Source organism: Neophocaena asiaeorientalis, unplaced genomic scaffold, assembly GCF_003031525.2.
Source record: "Neophocaena asiaeorientalis asiaeorientalis breed wild unplaced genomic scaffold, Neophocaena_asiaeorientalis_V1.1 scaffold82, whole genome shotgun sequence".
Classification (NCBI taxonomy): domain Eukaryota; kingdom Metazoa; phylum Chordata; class Mammalia; order Artiodactyla; family Phocoenidae; genus Neophocaena; species Neophocaena asiaeorientalis.
Window position 1 is genome coordinate 10,027,391 of NW_020173068.1, and position 19,507 is coordinate 10,046,897.

At 43.1% G+C, this 19,507-nt stretch overlaps 1 protein-coding gene and 1 non-coding gene across 4 annotated transcripts in view; both read left to right on the plus strand.

Annotated features, from left to right (window-relative positions):
* Positions 1-807: 807 nt before the first annotated feature.
* Positions 808-942, plus strand: LOC112398631 (small nucleolar RNA U109). The gene has a single exon (XR_003003038.1). It is a non-coding gene; the product is annotated as a small nucleolar RNA U109 (small nucleolar RNA).
* Positions 943-6,821: 5,879 nt separating this feature from the next.
* The window catches only part of DHX35 (DEAH-box helicase 35), a 68,608-nt gene continuing 55,922 nt past the window's right edge, over positions 6,822-19,507 (plus strand). For all 3 annotated transcript variants that reach the window (XM_024743211.1, XM_024743212.1, XM_024743210.1), the window contains exons 1-3: positions 6,822-6,949; positions 13,600-13,733; positions 18,446-18,538. In XM_024743211.1, coding sequence (XP_024598979.1) covers positions 6,910-6,949; positions 13,600-13,733; positions 18,446-18,538 — 267 coding nt within the window. In that variant the 5' untranslated portion in view covers positions 6,822-6,909. The remainder of the gene's footprint in view (positions 6,950-13,599; positions 13,734-18,445; positions 18,539-19,507) is intronic.

Below are 19,507 nucleotides of genomic sequence, written 5' to 3' on the forward strand. Positions count from 1 at the left end.
CAGTGCTCTGTGATGTGACTATTTCTCTACAGGGAATATGGAGGCATTAGAGGGCGTTCCTTTTTTTTTTTTTTTCTAATTAAAAAACTTTTTTTGGCCATGCCACGTGGCTTGTAGGATCTTAGTTCCCCGACTAGGGATTGAACCTGCACCCTCGGCAGTGAGAGCATGGAGTTGTAACCACTAGACCGCCAGGAGATTCCTGGGTGTACCTTGAGAGATGGTAGTTAATGCAGTGGTGAATTGAAAGCATTAAAACTTAAGCTCATTAACAAATATAGGTACGTTTGAAATTTCCACTCAGTGTGTTCTGTGGAGCTTTTAATAGGCATTCATAAAAAAGTCTCTGCATTCAGCATGGGAAATGGATCAAATAAATTTAAACAGGATTCTTTGTTGCAGGACTACTCAGACTTTGAAATGAGGTAATTATCATCATGGCTTTCTCAAGAGGAGGGCAGGTATATGGCCTATTACAAACTGACTTAACTACAGAGCCCTCTTTTTGTGGAATAGGATGCAAAGCCATTATTTTCTGAAAGTGTTGCCAGTGATTAGAAATAAGAAAAAGAGGTATATGGAATCCTAAGAAAATGGCCTGGTCTCTCAGAGTAAGCAAAGCTTTTCTGGCTCTTGAGTGTGGAAAGAATATCATTACAGTGTGGAATTTCTCAAGGTGAGATCTGAGGACCACCTACATCAGAGTCAGCTGGGGTCCTTGTTTAAAATGTTGATTTATTGGCCCTACTTCCAGGGGAGGGGAGGGTGAGTATGGCAGACGGTTTGGTTAAAAAATATGTTATTGTCTTGCATGCGGAAATGTCTGCTCCTCATTCCTTTGGAAGCAGGAATACATCCATAACATGCTACGTTAAAAAAGGAGTTCTCAGGGCTGCCAATCTTACAGTAGCGGTTGAGTAGTAACACATTTCTCCTACATTAAAAAAAAAAAATTTGTTGCCCCCCGCCCCGGGAGAGAATTATATGTCCATATCTGTTTAATGTTAGACTTGGCCATTACAGACTTGGCCGTAAATATTTCAGTATATACGTCTGAAAGATCAAAAAACATAACCACAATACCTCCATCACACCTAAACAACTTTGATAAAAATTTCTCAATATCGTCAAATAGTCAGTGTTCAGACTCTGCTGTCTCATTATTTTCTCCCTGATGAGTTGTTTGAATTAGAGAGCCGTATAGTTTGCAGTTCAACCCAATCAGATGGCAGGGTCGACATGCTTGAAAAACTGAAGGAGTCAACTGAAAAGATGGCCACCCCACCTCTGTGGACCTTTGGGTTGGGGAGTATCTGTTTTTTACTTATGGGACTTCAAGCAACTAACAAGAAAACCTAAGGTACAAGATCACATAAGTGAAAAGTTACGTGAGGGAAACCAGAGGGCGGGGATGAAAAAAAGAATCAGGAAGGAGGCTATCAGTGCATGCCACCATGACCGACACACGCACTTTGGGCAGGCCACACACTTTAAGCTTCTCAGTAGCCAAGGCAGAAAGAGAAAACTGGTCAGATCCACCATCCACAGTATCCATAAGGCTAAAGTAACTCCAGGTACAGGAAGAACAATTCTAAGATCAGGTAAGAATTTCTCACAAGGATTCTCATAAAAATGATACTGTGAAGTGTTCAGATAATAAACACAATGACATGTTCTGGGGTGTGCCCAAACACCAGACCCCACAAGGGCAGTTGTCTAAAGCTATAAAGGAGTTGAATGTATTCCGTGAGCATGGAATACATACCTTATGTTGCGTATGTTCACAGAGGCATTGTTATTCTAGGTTCCCTGGTGCCACACGACCTGGAAATCTACCGCAGTTTGCCTGGCAGAGGTCCAGTTTATGCCCGTGAACTCCCTGCTTTCATTCTCCGAAGCATCCCAATTTGAACAATAAAGCAAGCATACAGTCATCCTATCTAGGAAGCACCTGGCTGACCTTGCCCTCCCCAACTTGTCCAGTTCCATAGATGCGCAAAATTCCTCAGGCAACATCATAGAGACTCCCCTAGTATTTAGCTGAGTCTCTTCTAGTGGATTCTCCACACCTCTGTACCCAAATCCTTGGAGCTGAGTAAACACTTTTGCTTATGCTAATACTTGTGTGAACCCGATCATTTGTAAGCAAGTGAACAAACCAGACAGGTTTACATATGTTACAAGTTGCCGAGGGCTACACCTTAGATGCAGTGGAAAATCCCCGTGTAGTACAATTCAGGAAAGGCAATTCTGCAAAGAACTACCTCTTTTCAGGCTGGGGGATAGCTAGCACTCTCTGATCTGGCTTCATGAGGGGACCCAAGGGCAGTTAGGATTTTTCTTAGGAAGCCAAGAGTTCTAGAGTTAAGAGTAAGTCCCCTACATACGAACGAGTTCCATTCCTAGAGCGCGTTCATAAGTCCAATTTGTAAGTCCAACAGAGTTAGCCTAGGTACCCAACTAACACAATCGGCTATATAGTACAATACTGTAATAGGTTTATAATATTTTTCACAGAAATAATACATTAAAAAAACCATTTTTAATCTTACAGTACAATACCTTGAAAAGTACGGTAGTACGGTACAACAGCTGGCATATAGGGGCTGGGCTGGCACTGAGTGAACAGGCAAGAAGAGTTACTGACTGGAGGAGGGAGAGGAGGTGGGAGATGGTAGAGCTGAAGGATCGTCAGCAATAGGAGACGGAGGGCAAGCTGCAATTTCACTCACGCCTGACGCTGATGGCACATGTTGTTCCTCGCTGGATTCAGTTCTATTTACCCTCTTGAAAAAATGATCCAGTGATGTCTCGGTAGTAGCTCTTTTTTTTCTTGTCACTGATGACATGGTAGCAATGTATTGCATTCTGAACGGCTGCTGCAGCCTTTGTGTACTGTTCTATGTTCAGGTCCTCTGCCTCAAAAACTAACAGTGCCTCCTCAAATAAAGAGAATTCTCTTGCCATTTCCTGCGTCGTCAATCTCTTCGGTTCTTCAGTTACTACTTCTTGTCTCTCTTCGTTCTTTTCTCTGGGCCTCCAATTCCATCAGGTCTTCATTAGTAAGCTCCTCGGGTTGCACAGCAAAGGTACTGTAAAGTACACAAAAGCACAACCACTTGTAGAGGATGCATGCACTTGACAATGTATGCTAGACACGTGAACTAACTTAGATTGGATATGTGAACGCATGTTCGCATCTTTGAAAGTTTGCAACTTGAAGGTTCGCCTGTAGGGGATTTACTGTACATGAATACCTGGATGGCTACCTATTATTTTTGCTTCATTCATTCGACCTCTGATAATCTCACTCTCAGAAATCCCTCTGAGGAACCATTCTGTTTCCAGCTGTCAGTCCATGTGGTTCTGGTGAAGCTGAGCACACCTGATTTGGGGAGGAGTGTATGACCCAGGTTTAAGCTAGTCAGTACGCCATATTCCCTGGCCCTAGTGATTGATTCAGGGATGGATATGTGGCCAGCCAGATGCTTTTGCCGGGAATTTCTGGAAAGAGGCTTGATGCTGAGAGGATGTGACATGAATTGACATGGCCACCTAGTTACTATGTGACATCTGGGTCAGCAGAAGGCAGAATGTTATGATCAGAAGCAAGCCCTGATTATGTCCTGTGTGTCCCAATGCAGCTGTGTCTCAAATCAGAACTACTTGGACTTTTTAGATTACATGAGCTATTTCTGCCTATGAGAGAATGGATTGGGTTTTTTACTACTTGTTACATAAAAGCCTTAACTGGCACAAAGATGAAAACTCCTAAATCCTATGCCTCCTAAACATGGCCAAGATGGTTGGATGGGAAATACTTCAAAGCAGGAAGTACCAGTTAACCATCATAGGCAGAGAAAAATTTCTAAAATGTACCTATGGAATATTTTGAGGAGTATCTTTGTGGAAAATCTATCATTTGGAAGTTGCAAAATGTAATACAATGATCAAACTTTCATGTAATGAAAGTTGTTGGCAATGAGCTAAATAAATTCTGGATGCCATCTCAAGAAATAATGGTTTTATTTTTAGAGTAGTTATTTTAGGCCATTCTTTCCAAAAATATTTAATTAGGAAAGGTAAGATAGTCCATTGAAACCATTCCTAGTTTGTGGCAATAAAACCACAGCATCAACATCTAGGTTATTACTTAGGTGTTTTTCCCTAGTAGAAGTCTTTGAAAGCAAAACAATCCATTCAAGACCGCTGGGCTCAGAACTTTCTGAGGGAGAAGAACTAATTCTCATTGAGAAGAGCTAAGCTCTAATGGTTTTAAATGGTCCATGTGGTTGAAAACCACTGGCCTGGGAATTAGAAAGCCTGAATTCTAGTTTCAGTTCTGGTACTAAATTAGCTCATTGATTCTGATGAAGTCCTTTTAACCTCCATGGACCTCAGTTTTTTCTTCTATAAAAGAGAATTTAGACTAGACAATTAAAGTCTCCTCCAGCTTTAAGATTATGATCCAGTAATGTGGGCATGTCTGCTGTACTATCTCTTTGTAAACAGGAAGTCTTCATATAAGTCATAATTTATAAAATACAGGAATCGTAAAAAGTGGCATTTATTTCATTTTCCCTTGTGTTTATGTATAAACCCTGTTTTGTATACTTGGGCCCTTAGTGAAAATCAGACAAAAATAAAACAAGGAAGAATCGATGTCATTAAGAATTAAAATTAAGTATAAAGCATGGTGTTCATGTATACATTACTCAATAGTCACTTTATTATTGGGCTATAATAAGAATATAACATGATGCTTGTTCTCAAGAAGCTCCCAGTGTAATAGTGCAGGCAGATTAACTACAGTTCAGCTAAATAAGTGTTAAATCATAAAAGTGAGCACACAGGTCTGCAGAGGGAGAATACTTAAGTTGGATCATGAATTTACAGAAGTCTTCTTAGAGCTGACTCTTAGAAGGATATTAAAGGATTGATAGAGAATTCTAGGCACAGTGATTATCACTGAAAATAGTGAACCCTATTTTCATTATTATGGAACTAAATCAAAAGGGATATTTGGAAATGGGTGTATGTATGTAAAGTCTAATTTTTCCCCTGGTGGATTTGCTCTATTTGAGTTATCAGGAGCTAACACTGAATGCCTGCTGTGTCTTACACAGTAAGGCTGTACATGTTCTCTCATTTAATACAACCTTTTTAAACCTCATTTTACAACTTAGATTGGATTACAGCCTGGAGCTAGGAAATGGCAAAGTTAGGATTCCAAATCATGTCTACTTGTCTCCAAAGACCTTGATCTTTCCATGACTATGCCATTTCTCTCAAAAGAATGCAGAATTTTCTTCACAGCTCTAGAGCACATAGATTCTGAAGCCTCTCACTTCCTTCCAATTAGATTCCTATCCATTAAACCTTTCCTATTACTCGAACTTATTAGCTCTCATTTGGATTAGCAGAATCTTTCTCAAACTGGTTGCTGGAATCATCTGTGGAGTGGCTTGAAATGCAGGTTCCCAGGCCATGCCCCTGGAAATTCTGATTCGGGATTGATTGGGGTCTAGAATCTGTATTTTTCACAAGCATTTGAATCAAGAGTAGTCAAACTGGAGGAAACATTGGGCTAGTGTCCTAGCCTAACAAATCTACCCATTTCTAAGTTTTCTTATTCAATCCATTCCCCCTTCCCCTTTCCAGCGTTACTCTCAAGGTCCCTAAAGACTTGCATACTGTTTCCACTGTTTTATTTACTGATAATAATAAACACTACTGTTCATCGAGCATTTACTCATTTACTCCCACGACATCCTCCCCCCACACCCCGCCGCCTTGGACAGAAGCTCCATGAAAGAAGAGACTGGAACTGCAGTACCCGGGCGCACAGTAGGCGCCCAATATCTACTGAACTAGAAAACCCTCAGGGTAGTTACTATTATTATCCTGCAATCTGAAAATCCGGAGACTAAAAGAAATAGTACAGGGCTTCGCTGGTGGCGCAGTGCTTAAGGATCCGCCTGCCAATGCACGTAACATGGGTTCGAGCCCTGGTCCGGGAAGATCCCACATGCCGCGGAGCAGCTAAGCCCGTGCGCCACAACTACTGAAGCCTGCGCACCTAGAGCCCGTGCTCCGCAACGAGAAGCCCGCGTACCTCAACGAAGAGTAGCCCCTGCTCGCCACAACTAGAGAAAGCCCGCGCGCAGCAAACAAAGACCCAACGAAGCCAAAAATAAGTAAATAAATTTAGTAAGTATAAAAGTGTCTCAAGTTTGAAAATGACAACATTTATTCTAACTCTGCAAACATAGCTTGAATCCTGCCTCCAGTGCCCTGAGAGGTAGTCTGCAGCCTATGCTCGCTCACGCACCTGCAGAGCTAGAACACTCACTGCTGGAGACAGCTCCAAAATATGTTGCCACCCTCTGGTTCTAATTCTGCCCCTTAAGGCTGTGCTGAACTCCCTTAGTTACTCTTGCATATGACAACTCTTGAAAAAAAAAAAAAAAAGAAAGAGTACAGCCGTGATAGCTTGTAACGTTAACATTAATTTGGCATACACTGCCTCCTTGCCCACAGAGTGACGCAGGCGGCGACAAACTCTCGTGCCAGCGGTCCCTTCCCAAAGCTCACCCTTTCCGAGATGTGCGGCCGCCACCCAAGGAAGGCCATGCTCTTAGGGAGGCCACTTAAAACCCTGGTCTCTCACGCTACAGAGGCGGAGAAGCGCGCCCTTTTCTACAATATGGCGGGTCGGGTCACATGGGCCCCGCGGCAGGGCTGAAACGCACGTTACGTGACTCGGAGGGGGCGGTGGTCACGGGGGCGTGGCGGTAACACCGCGGAACCTCCAGGGCTCGGGCTCCTTGCGGGCCCCGCCCCGCGGCCTCTTCGGGGCCTCGTGCGCAAAGGAGGGGTGGAGCCTTCCTCGGGACCTTTCACCTCAGCATGGCTGCGCCCGTGGGACCGGTGAAGTTCTGGAGACCTGGTAAGGCCCTTGGCGGAACGCTGCGCAGATGCGGCAGCTTGACTTCGGTCTTGGCCCCGCGGCCGGCGTCCTGGCGCCTGCGGCCCTGCTCGCAGGCCTGACCTCAGCGAGCTGGCCACCGCTGCCTCCGAGCTGGTGGGCTCCGCGGCTTAGGCGCCGCAGTGGTCCAGAGGGATTCAGGGATCCGCCCGCAGCCGTGGCAGAAGTTCACCGTGTGACCTCGTTCCAGTCTCTCAGCCTCCACAGGCTTCGTTTTCCTCACTCCTGATTCCTGTCTTGCCCAACCCGTGCGATGGGGAAACGCTAAAGCGCCCACGCGTGTCTTATTACCGCCCTGGGGCTACGCTGGGGCCGGACAGGGGGTGCTGCTCGGGGTTTAGGAGTTCATGTTAGGAAATCAGACTGCCTGGGTTCGAATTCTCGGCTCTGCCGTAGAGTGGCAGAGTTCCTTTGGGCAAGTCATTTAACCCTTCTTAGCCTTAGCCTTCTTACCTGTGAGATGGGGGAGAATAGTGATATCTGTGGGCTGGAATAACGAGCACGACGCATTGTTTGATGTAGAGGAAGTGATCATTAAAAGGGAAAGTAATTTAGTCTGTTTTGGGGTTTCTGTCCGCCCCACGTGTCTGCCAGAAATTGAACACCCCCCTTCGTATTGGCTGTCACCCACTCCCCCTCTTGCAGGCTAACTCCATTCTCAGCCGCAAAATGATTTGCTTGTCTTGTTTGAATTTACTCATTAGTCAGGATTTTATTGAATGTTTACGTGCCAGACCCTTCCTCCTCTTACAGTCAGTTTCCTGTGAAAAACAAAAGTTTCTTAAAGGGTTACCGGCTTGTTTTTTTCCCACCACTTGTACCTCCGCAGGTCTGGATGCGCACAGTATTGTATATTGCAGCAAAAATGAAATAAGACAGAGAAGGTAACATAAGGGAAGCTTTTAAAGGGTATTTAGAGTGGTTCCCAGAAAATTTGAACGTGCCTATCAGTGATGATGAACATAAACCTAAGCAAGGGTTGTGTTAATTCTTTTTTTAAAATCTGTAGCTTGTCCCCTAACGGTAATTTTATGATTCAGCATTTAAGTCATCAGCCAGTTATCCATCCTGAGTTTTATTTGCAGCCAAAGCTAAGATCCCATTAGATAATGAGATATCCTCTATATTATTTATTCAAGCCTTTAATAACAGGTCAAAATGTTAAGTACAATAAAGGCCTAAATAAATTGTTGAAAATCAGACCAGCTACTCTTTTGGTTAAAGAACATGGGATTATTCTAAGAGTTCTATTCCATTATTTAGTTCATTCACTGAAGTTATACTTACTGAACGCCTCGCCTTGTGGTTAGGAGACAAATACGGATGACTAGGGCTCTGCTCTCAAGATTTATACTCTATCTCTTTCAATTATAATATGAAATTGGATATCCTCTTTTTTTTTTTTTTTTGCGGTACGCGGGCCTCTCACTGTTGCGGCCTCTCCCGTTGTGGAGCACAGGCTCCGGACGCGCAGGCCCAGCGGCCATGGCTCATGGACCCAGGCGTTCCGCGGCATGTGGGATCTTCCCGGACCGGGGCACGAACCCGTGTCCCCTGCATCGGCAGCCGGACTCTCAACCACTGCGCCACCAGGGAAGCCCGGATATCCTCTTTAAGGGATTTTAAAGTGAGGCAGAAAAAGGCGGTGGTAAGGAGGATGAGCTCTACTAGGGTCAGACTGTAGAGACCATCCTGACTACCATTTACTAACTTGGTGATTTGGGAAAATCATGGTTACCCCATCTGTAAATTGGGAATGACACCTACCCAAAGGATTGTTTTGAGGATTAAATGAGAATACACATCAAGCTCTTAGCACTAGATACATATTAACTGTTATAATTACTTGGAAGTATAGAAGAGGGGGAAAGTTTGAGTGTGTGGATAAGAAATACTGCATCAAGACAGTGGTATTTTTGAGGTGAACGTTGAAGCACAAATGAGGCTTTGTTCTGCAGAGAGGTAGGAGAATGGAGCTCTAAAGGGTGTAGCCTTGACAAAGGCAAAGTGGGATGGTACCTCAGCAGTGTCCAAAACACCAAAATAATTGAGTAGCGTGGTGTTTAGTGGCAGGGTATATTTTGGGGCGTAGTAGGAGATGAAGCCAGAAAGGTAAGTAGGGGCCTCATTGTGAGAAGTCTCCATGCAAGTTAAAGAATTTGGGTTTCACTGTTTTTAAGCAGGAGGTAACACAATGAGGTTTATTTTTGGAAGATAACTCTGGCCTTGGTGAGCAGAATGCTTGGGGGAGAAAATTAGAGTCAGGGACACCCTTAAGAGAAGGTGCTACTAAAATCGAGAAGGGATATTGAAAACCTCAATTCTGGCATGTGAGCAGTAAGGAGGGACCTTATGGGAGAGATTTTAGAGGCAGATGTGGGGGAAGGTAAAGTCGGTAATGACTCAGATTTCTGGGTTCAGTGACTATCTTGGTAAGTGGTTCTCAAATTTTGCTGTATAGTTGAATCACTTGGGAAGCTTTTAAAACTCCTGCTGTTCAGTCATACCCCATTGTAATAAATCAGAAGTCCGGAGGGGCTAGGAATCAGGCATCAGTATTTTTTAAAGATCCCCAGGTAATTCAAGTGTGCATCAAAGTTTGGGAACCACTGTTCTAGGTAAACTGTTGTCATTCACTGAGATGGGAATGGATTTAGTGCAACGTACTGGGCCCTTCGTGCTAGTCACTTTTACTTAACGTCATCTTATTAAGAGGTAACAATATCTTAAAAAAATTTTTTTTTATTATTTATTTTTGGCTGCGTTGGGTCTTCGTTGCTGTGTGTGGGCTTTCTCTAGTTGCGGTGAGCGGGGGCTACTTTTCGTTGCGGTGCGTGGGTTCTCATTGTGGTGGCTTCTCTTGTTGCGGAGCATGGGCTCTAGGTGTGTGGGCTTCAGTAGCTGTGTCTCGTGGGCCCTAGAGTGCATGCTCAGCAGTTGTGGCGCGTGGGCTTAGTTGCTCCACGGCATGTGGGATCTTCCCGGACCAGGGATTGAACCCTTGTCCCCTGCATTGGCAGGCAGATTCTTAACCACTGCGCCACCAGGGAAGTCCTGGTCACAATATCTTGTGATGGAGGTATTACTCTCATTTTACAGATTAGGAAACTGAAGTTGAAGATATGAAAATAGGATGTGGGAAATACATGGTGAAGGTCAGGGAAGTGAGTGAGACTGGGTGTAAGGCTAGATGAATATGTCCTATAGGCTGGGAGTCACTACACGGGGCCTCTGGGACAATCTAAATAAGTGAAGGTGCTGGGTGGCAATAATAGGGAGTGGTGGGAACTGTGGCAAACTAGAGCGTGTGCACACTGGTACGTGTACAGTATTGATTACACTGAAGCGTACACATGCTCTCTAAAGCAGGAAGCTGTAGGTGGTTCCACCCAGTTGGTGTCATATGGGCTCAAATATCCGGGTTAGAATGGGAAATTTTTACATGTTTTAAATGAATGATTTCAGACATTTTAACAGTGACATATCTGGGGTCCTTGAGTAACTAGTTTGTGATCTCTACCAGTTTGTGATCTCTGCCTTAAGATCTTTGTATGAGCTGCCTGAGGTTTTTGTAGAAAAAAGTTTGACTTGATTTGCTAATACAAGTGGATCAGAAGGGCCTGGCCATTTTCCTTCCTTCATTCAACAAATATTTAATGATAAAATCAATGTTTGACAGTGTGCCTGGCAAACGCTTTATAGCAACAGCTTTGAAGATTTTTTGACCTGATCTACAGTGAGAAATGTGTTGTGACCCAGCATGGGTACACATAATGTATTGTGTTGTGGTTCAGCACGCGTACACACACACAACTAAAGAGAGTTGTACAAAAACAATATTGCTTCTTGGGGTGCACTCTGATACTTTCTATTCTATTTCTAGTTCATCTTTAAAAAGTGCTAGCCATGACCCACTACATGAGTTTCCTAACCCATTAATGGGTCACCACTCAAACTGAAAAATTGGGTTAGAGGGACTGCTGGATTGGTGGGGGGCGGTGCTTTTTATCAGCCTTGTTTTATAGATGGGGAAATGGTTTACAAGAATTACAAACTTGTTACTTGCTTAAGCACTGATAATGTTCCCAAGGGAAAAAACAAACCATAGGCAGCCAGAATGGGCCATGGGATGTATATATAGTGGGGAAGCAGGCCTGGTTTGGTTGAATGAAGTCTTTTGTGTTGAGGAGACATGCTCCTCATTGATTGACAGTAGCTGTTCTCGTAAAAGACCTCATAACTGAATGTACTGAGGTGAACTTGGCTGTAGGTTAGAGACAGGAGAGATGGGGTAGTCAGGAAGACACCTGGGTGGATTAAACCTTGGTGTGGGAGGAAGTAAGAGACGTTGCGGGAGCAATGTGAAAAGATTCTAGACATGCTGTAGGGGTTTCCCTGGTGGCACAGTGATTAAGAATCCATCTGCCAATGCAGGGGATACGGGTTCAAGCCCTGGTCTGGGAAGATCCCACATGCTGCGGAGTAACTAAGCCCACGCGCCACAACTACTGAGCCTGCGCTCCAGAGCCTGTGAACCACAACTACTGAAGCCTGCGCACCGCGATGAAGAGTAGCCCCTGCTCGCCGCAACTAGAGAAAGCCCGCGCGCAGCAACGAAGACCCAGTGCAGCCAAAAATAAATATAAATTTAAAAAAAATTATAAAAAAATAAATAAAAGATTCTAGACATGCTGTAAAGGTTTAAGATGTGTGGAAAAGGAGGGAATTCAGGACAAAAGCAGAGCTGATGAGGATAAGCTATTTCTTTGCTCTAGTTTTCTTCTGTGAAGATTACAAGGCGTTAATCAGAGGTAGTAATAATAAGGGTAGAAAGGAAAGGAAACTCACCTCTTTGAGCACAGGCTTTATTCCAGGTCCTGTTCTATCTTTTATCTTCTTGAAAGGAAAGTCAACATTTTGGCAAAACAATAGAGCAGTGCCCCACTTACCTGATTTTTGGCAACCTTGGACCTCTGGAACACAGCTATACCGTTCCTAGAAACGAAAGGAAAAGGGGTCAGAGATCTACAGCAGTGATTCTAAATTTAGCTCTAGGGTGTCTCTGGACCTCCAGCATTTTGTGTTCTGATAAATTACATTCTGGTGTATTTTTCAGGAGATGGAGTTCACAGCCTTTATTAGATTGTCGAAGGGATCTGGGACCCCTCAAAAATGTAAAAATAAATCACTGGGCTAAATATTCTTATCACAAAGCCTCTGTACTTTCACATAGCATCACAGATTCTGAGTTCAGAAAACCCGGGAGGTGATAGTATTGGGTAATTATCCCTGTAGCACCCCTAACAGAGGGCTGTGAACTTCTGGCGGGGGTCGTTATTGATTCACAAAGGTGGCATACCCCTGTACTGAACAAGTTTAACTTTTAGAGATAACTTCCTCATGTTGAGTTGAATTCTGAGCCCTGTATCATTTACTTATTACTCTGAGTTCTGTCTTGGGCTGCACGAACAATTTGGTGTGAAAAGTTACAGAGGCTGATGATAAAAATTGAAGCCATGTTCCTTCTAAGGCATTTTCCTTTTCAGGCTAAAAATCCTTTTCAGGCTAAAAGTTGTACGTTGAACAACTTTTCTTGGGGGGATTTGGCTTCCCTATTCTTCGCCACCCTGAGGCCCAGTCTTTCGTTGTTTTTACCAAGAAGCCACTGTGGGTATCTGGTGTTTCATCTGCTCGGCACAGTGGCTTCTTGGCCCAGCACTTCCCAACCAACCGCTGCAATTCTGTGATTCAGATAGGCACTGCCACTTATTGTACCCCACTCCAGGGCCGTAGTTGATTGGATCAGGTTGGGCAGAGGCCCTAAGCTGGGAGAAAAAGAGCCTACCTCATCTCCCAAACAGACAACACACACCTGGGACTCCTGGTTCCCCTCACTGGGTCTTTCTCCATTACCACTTTATGCACTAAGTTACGTTTCTTTGGGAGGATGAATAAGAGAAGCAAGTAAGCTGCACCAGGGTAAGGCCGGCATCTGTAGTGTTCCCTGCTGTACCTCTGGCACGTCCATCCTTGCTGGTGAGTGAGTGAGTGAGTGGTGGAGGAACTGTGAGCCTGAGCTCTGGCCCTGGAAGCAGCCTAATTCCAGCTCCTGTAGAGAAGCCAGCCCCAGGGACTGAAAGGAGCTTGTCGAGAGGGGCAGAGAGAAGGAAAAAGGCCAGGCAGCATTTGAGTCCCCGGTCGGTGCCCGTTGGCCCTGAACCTTGCTGCCATCCTACGGTGATAGGATTCATTGTTTGCCTCAGCTAATTCCCACTGGGTTTCTGCCACTTTTGTTAAGAGTTTGGTAATAATAGCAGCATGGTGGCCAGAGCTCAATACATTGTCCTCTGTAATGTACAGTTGCGTGTGGCCAATTTGGAGCCCAATAGGTTTGCCATCTCCTTTGTTCTTGAAACTGCAGTGAGGCTCTTCTGTAGTCTCGTAGGCGCCTTTCTAGATGCTTTCCTGAAATTGCAGTTTAATACCTTTTGGTAGTTTGAGATTAAAATGCAGTGCTTCTGTTGTATATCTTCATCTTTGAATTTGTAACTTTCACACAGTTTTTCTGTTCCTTATATCAGAGAATCTGAAAAAAAACATTTCTGTTGCAGGTACAGAGGGACCAGGTGTCAGCATCTCTGAAGAGAGACAAAGTCTAGCTGAAAACTCTGCAACGACTGTTGTTTACAATCCTTATGCTGCCCTTTCTATAGAGCAGCAGAGGCAGAAGCTGCCGGTGTTCAAGGTACATTAAATAAGTATGTTCAGTCGTCGGCCTGAAGCAGCCTGCAGTAGCTTTTTTAAAATTAATTAATTAATTATTTTTTTTGGCTGGGTTGGGTCTTCGTTGCTGTGCGCGGGCTTTCTCTAGTTGTGGCGAGTAGGGGCTACTCTTCATTGTGGCGCGCGGGCTTCTCATTGTGGTGGCTTCTCTTGTTGTGGAGCATGGACTCTAGGCACACAGGCTTCAGTAATTGTGGCACACGGGCTTAGTTGCCCCATGGCATGTGGGATCTTCCCGGACCAGGGATCGAACCTGTGTCCCCTGCCTTGGCAGGCAGATTCGCAACCACTGCACCAGCAGGGAAGTCCCCTGCAGTAGCTTTATACTTGGCACTGAAGTGAATAATGTCCTCTTACTCTTAATGATCCTGTAGAACACAGCGAGCTCAGAGATACCCATATCTGAAGGGATCGTCTGTTCAAAATGTGTGTTAGTTAACTTTATAAGTCTGGAAAGTCCTTACAGTTTTTTTTGGTTAGATCTTACATATTGGAAAAACTGGAAGAAATGAAATGACATTCGTTTTTCCCCTCTTTGCTTTCAGTTACGGACAAGTTCAAACATACAGAAAAGTAGAGAAAACAGCACAGCGAACTCTTATGCATCCATCTTCAACAAATTACCAACATGTGGCCAGTTTTAGCTTTCTTTTTAAAGGCATATTTCTTTACCCAGGATTAATTAGAAATACGAGGTTGTTTCTGTTGAAGAGATTAACTCCCACTGAGATAGTCATGGGATTTTGGTATGGTTATTACATACCATGTGCACATCCAGACACGTGATTTTATTAATCTCATGAAATGGACATATAAGAGACCAAAGTGTAAACTAGAATTAAGAATATATTCGTTTACAGTGAGCTGTGGCTCTCCAGTACAGATAATACAGTGCATGGACACACGTTTCTCCCCATTGCCAAGTCCACGTGGGAAGCCAAATTGTAATCAGGAAGTGGGCTCAGAGCCAAAGACGGTTTCGATATAGTTGAAGCGTATTTATTTCCTGTAGCCTCTGATGAAGGGTGATGAACTCTCCCTGCCTTGTATGATGTCTCTTGGAATGACCCGAGTAAGTGGGGCCACCAGCACCTGTGTCTCTCTTTCTTCCGGACACTGTTGGGTGAAAGCTGCCCAAGTCCTTGCACATAGGGAGTTTTTTTTGTCTAGACTGTGCTAATAATGCCTCTTCTATTAATATGTTCTTTCTCCAAATGGATATGAAACAGCCGCCTTCTGAATTTCGCCAAGTCACCTCGATCAGACTTTTCTGTGGCCCCAAATGTTTTAGTTACTCGTGTACTGATAGTTGCTGAGTTTCTTCTGCAGGTGATTAACCTCATCCATTATATGTGAATGTAAACCAGTTTGACCCTCCAGAGATAAGATTATAGGTTCACCATTGAGGGACACAGTTTGAGCTGTGATGAAGTGTCTGGACTCGAGCTAGACTTTAGAGTTCAAACCCAGGCTTCATCATTTGTGTGCTGTGTGGCCTTGCTTCACTGCCTGAGCTTCTGTTTACTTATCTGTCATGTGGGACTAATGGTACCTTCCTCATAGGATTGGTATGAGGAGCAGATGAGATAAGCCACATAGAGCATTTAGTAAGATATCTGACATGTAGTAAACGTTGGAAGTACAAGGATAATTATTGTTTACCGAGTATTTAATTTTCTTGACTCTTCATCCTCCAACTGTACTTATAATAAACGAAATAACATTAAAAAATGAAAGCAATAAGGTATTAATAACATATTGAAATTAAAATGGTAATAAAAGGGGTGTAAGTTATTGATAAAAATCAAAGCAGAGCTTAAGCATAGTTACAATCTCATAAAATGTTAAAGATAAAGCTAAGAGACCAAAAGGATAAAAAGTTACCCATTCACCACTGCTGCCCCCATTAAAACTAAAAGTGAAAATTCCTTTTTAAAATTTTTTTAAAGATTTTATTTGATGTGGACCATTTTTAAAGTCTTTATTGAATTTGTTACAATATTGCTTCTGTTTTATGTTTTGAGGCATGTGGGATCTTAGCTCCCTGACCAGGGATCGAACCTGCACCCCCTGCATCGGAAGGCGAAGTCTTAACCACTGGACCGCCAGGGAAGTCCCAGTGAAAATAGCTTTAAAAATAGAAGTTGAAACTAAAGCAGCAGTAAATCAAAGGCTCACCCCCCTTTACCCCAATGCCATTTCAAGGCAGCCTTCCCCTCGGCTACCTCCTGTAGGCTGGCGTTCTCTTTGGGCCCTGAACACTGCTGTGCAAGGTTGTCCTCTTACTTCCTTAAACTCATCCTCGCTGAAGCTCAGTCTGGTCCTCTGCACCAGCTCTCCTTGATTTCCCTGCCTGTGCCTGTCGGTGGTACTGTCATTCTCCCAGTCTCCAAACTGGAAATAGTTTTGTCATCTCTCTCTTGAATGTCACACGTCGGACTCTCCACTTGCAATGCTTTGTATTTAGCACGTGAAGTATGAGTTAATGCCTTCAGTTTCTTCATGCTTGTATCAATCTTGTATATTGCTGCCCAGTTTTCTCGGAACACTTATAGCATGTACTGCCTCCTGGCTAAAGTCCAGGTGCTAGCTCTACATTCAAGGCTTTCACAGTGCGGCTCTAACTACACCTATTGTAATTCATTTCCAAGTCAAACCTGGAGCCTTCATGGGCTTTTTCTAGCACACCTAGAATAGAGTTCATATAGTTTGCCTATTTCCATCTTCTTTCCTTTACTTATGTCATTTCCCTTTCCTGGAATACCAAGTGTGTCTCTCTCTGTATTCAAATATTCTGTCAAGTTTTCCTTGAACACCCACCCATCCATCCATCCATTCAACCATCCATCCAGCAGATGGATTTACAAAATATCATTTACAAAATATCTGTGAAGAACCCAAACCTTTCCCCTTTCTCTGCCCAAAACAAGAGAAAGCACAGAGTCCAAGCAATCGACAGGAAAGCATCTAGACGAGTCCCAGAGTACCTGCAGCAGAATCTCCTTTGGGTGTTTGTAGAAATGCAGATTCCTGGGCTTCACCCTAGCCCTACTGAATCAAAAACCCTGAGGGTAGGGCTAGGAATCTTCATTTTTAGCAAATATCCTAGAAGATTTTTACACTGAGATTTGAGAACTACATATTTAGACCCTAAATAATGCTAAATTCGAAACCCCAAACAGTCAATACCTTATTTAGCCAGGAAGGCAGCATCTATCTCTCCCAATCTTCACCAAACACATTGTTGGTGTGGAGTCAGATGAGCTGAGCAGTGATCAGAGTGGGAGAATTTGGCAGGTTTTTACTTCATTCCAAACCAGGAATTTATGGAATACCTTTATGACTTTCCAGATCATCGGGTGTGTCTGTAATCAAATGTGGGTACAGAAATACATTCTGAAGCTGAGTACATGGGATCTTGGAATTATCTGTGACTTTTCAGTGGCCAAATCAGCGTTTCTGCTCCTACTGAATGGATTAAGGAAGGCCCAATTGAAATATAGATGTAACCTATGCTTGCTTTATTGTGACTTGGCCTTAGAGGTAGAGGCGAAAGCATATTCTTTTTGTTTTCACAAGTTAATAAATGAAAAAAAATTAAATTAAGTAATACATGCATGTTGAACAAAATTCAAAGGTCTCCTTCATATCCCTGCTCCCCGGCCACTTTCTTCTGTTCACTGGAGACGGTATAGTTACCAGTTTCTTGTTTTGTTTTTCCTCAAAGTAGCTTATACATAAAGAAGCATATATGTATTTGCCCTTTCTTCTTCTGTTTTTAAAATTTATTTAGTTTTGGCTGCATTGGGTCTTCGTTGCTACATGTGGGCTTTTTCTAGTTGTGGTGAGCAAGGGGCTACTCTTCATTGCGGTGCACGTGCTTCTCATTGTGGTGGCTTCTCTTGTTGCAGAGCACGGGCTCCAGGCTGGCAGGCTTCAGTAGCTGTGGCATGCTGGCTCAGTAGTTGTGGCTTGCAGGCTCTAGAGCGCAGGCTCAGTAGTTGTGGTGCACGGGCCCAGTTGCCCCGCAGCATGGGATCTTCCCGGACCAGGGCTTGAACCCGTGTCCCCTGAACCAGCAGGCGGATTCTTAACCATTGCACCACGAGGCAAGTCCCTACCCTTTCTTTAAAAACACAAATAGTAGTGTATCATTCACGCTGTCCTGCACTTTGCTTTCTTACCATAGCAGACCTCATTGACCATTCCACATCAGTACAAATAGACATTTGTTCTTTTTAACGACTCTGTATTATTCCGTTATTGAAGTGTTTCACAGCTGTGTAACCACTCCCTTGTTGATGAACATTTAGGCTGTTTGAATTTTTGGCTCTTATAAACAATACGCAGTGAGTATGCTTGTACATACATCTTTGTTCACATGTATTAGGATGTCTGTAGTCTAACTTCTTATAAGTGGAAATCTTGAATCAAAAGGTATGTGCGTTATATATTTTGATAAGTTATTACACTCAGTTGCAGTTGTATCACCTTGTACTGACACCAACAGTACCTGCAATGTATTTTGATGTATATTAGAAATATATTTTGATAGTTCTTTTTAAAATTTCCTTCCCTTTGGCAAACAGCTCATTCCATAATGTTTAAATATCTTTGTTTAGGTCTTTTGAGAAAATGTATGTCTATTTACAATGTTTGGTTATATTTTTTCAGCTTAGGAATCATATACTGTACTTGATAGAAAACTATCAAACAGTGGTGATTGTTGGAGAAACAGGATGTGGGAAAAGCACGCAGATTCCACAAGTGAGTACATTTAAATGTGTCTTTATACTTAGATTTGATTGGAAGGATTTTGTAACTTGAAAACTCTCTTTAGCATTTTTTGCATCTTTAAGATCTCCTCTCAGAGAGGAAATAGTCAACCCAACTAGATGTTTTTTATTAAACTTTTGAACTTTTGTTAAACTTTTAATTTCTTTGATTAGAAGAAGTAACGGTCATCTTCAATTTATTATAATTCTAAAATAATAATAGAATAGCCATACTCTGAAAGGAACAATGGGAGCTCATTTGAAGAGGTGTAATGCATAGTTTTTGTCCTCAAATAATTGCAGTTGAAGAGGTGGTGTAAGATGGATGCTGCTATAGTTGTGAATAAAGATTGACTGTTATAGAATTATGCAGTGCTATGGAATAAACCTCTCTTACAGGACAAAATTTTATCTGGTGTGGATAGAAGTGGAAAGAAGGATCAGGAAAGTCCTCATAAAAGAAATGACATTTGAAATTGGGGAAAAAATATTAAAAAGAAAAAAAACACAAAGAAATAGACCTTGAATGATCAGTGGGAGTTGGCTGGGAAGATATCCTCATCCATCGAATATTGTGGTTAGAGATATTGGGGTGGAGAAGTGCTTGGGGCTCAACAGAGTGGACAGGTAAGATCAAGAGTGGAAAGATAGGGTGAAGTCAAAGTGTGTCTTAAGAGCTTCAACTTGGGGGGTGAAGAATGATATTTAAGTGGTCAGGGATAAGAGTCCTTGTAGGTTTTTCTTTCCTTTTTAAATATATATATATATATTTTTAAGTAATTTATTTTTTTAATTTATTTTTGGCTACGTTGGGTCTTCACTGCTGCGTGCGGGCTTTCTCTAGTTGTGGTGCGCGGGCTTCTCATCGTGGTGGCTTCTCTTGTTGCGGAGCACAGGCTCTTGGCGCGTGGGCTGCAGTAGTTGTAGCACGTGGGCTCAGTAGTTGTGGCTCGCGGGCTCT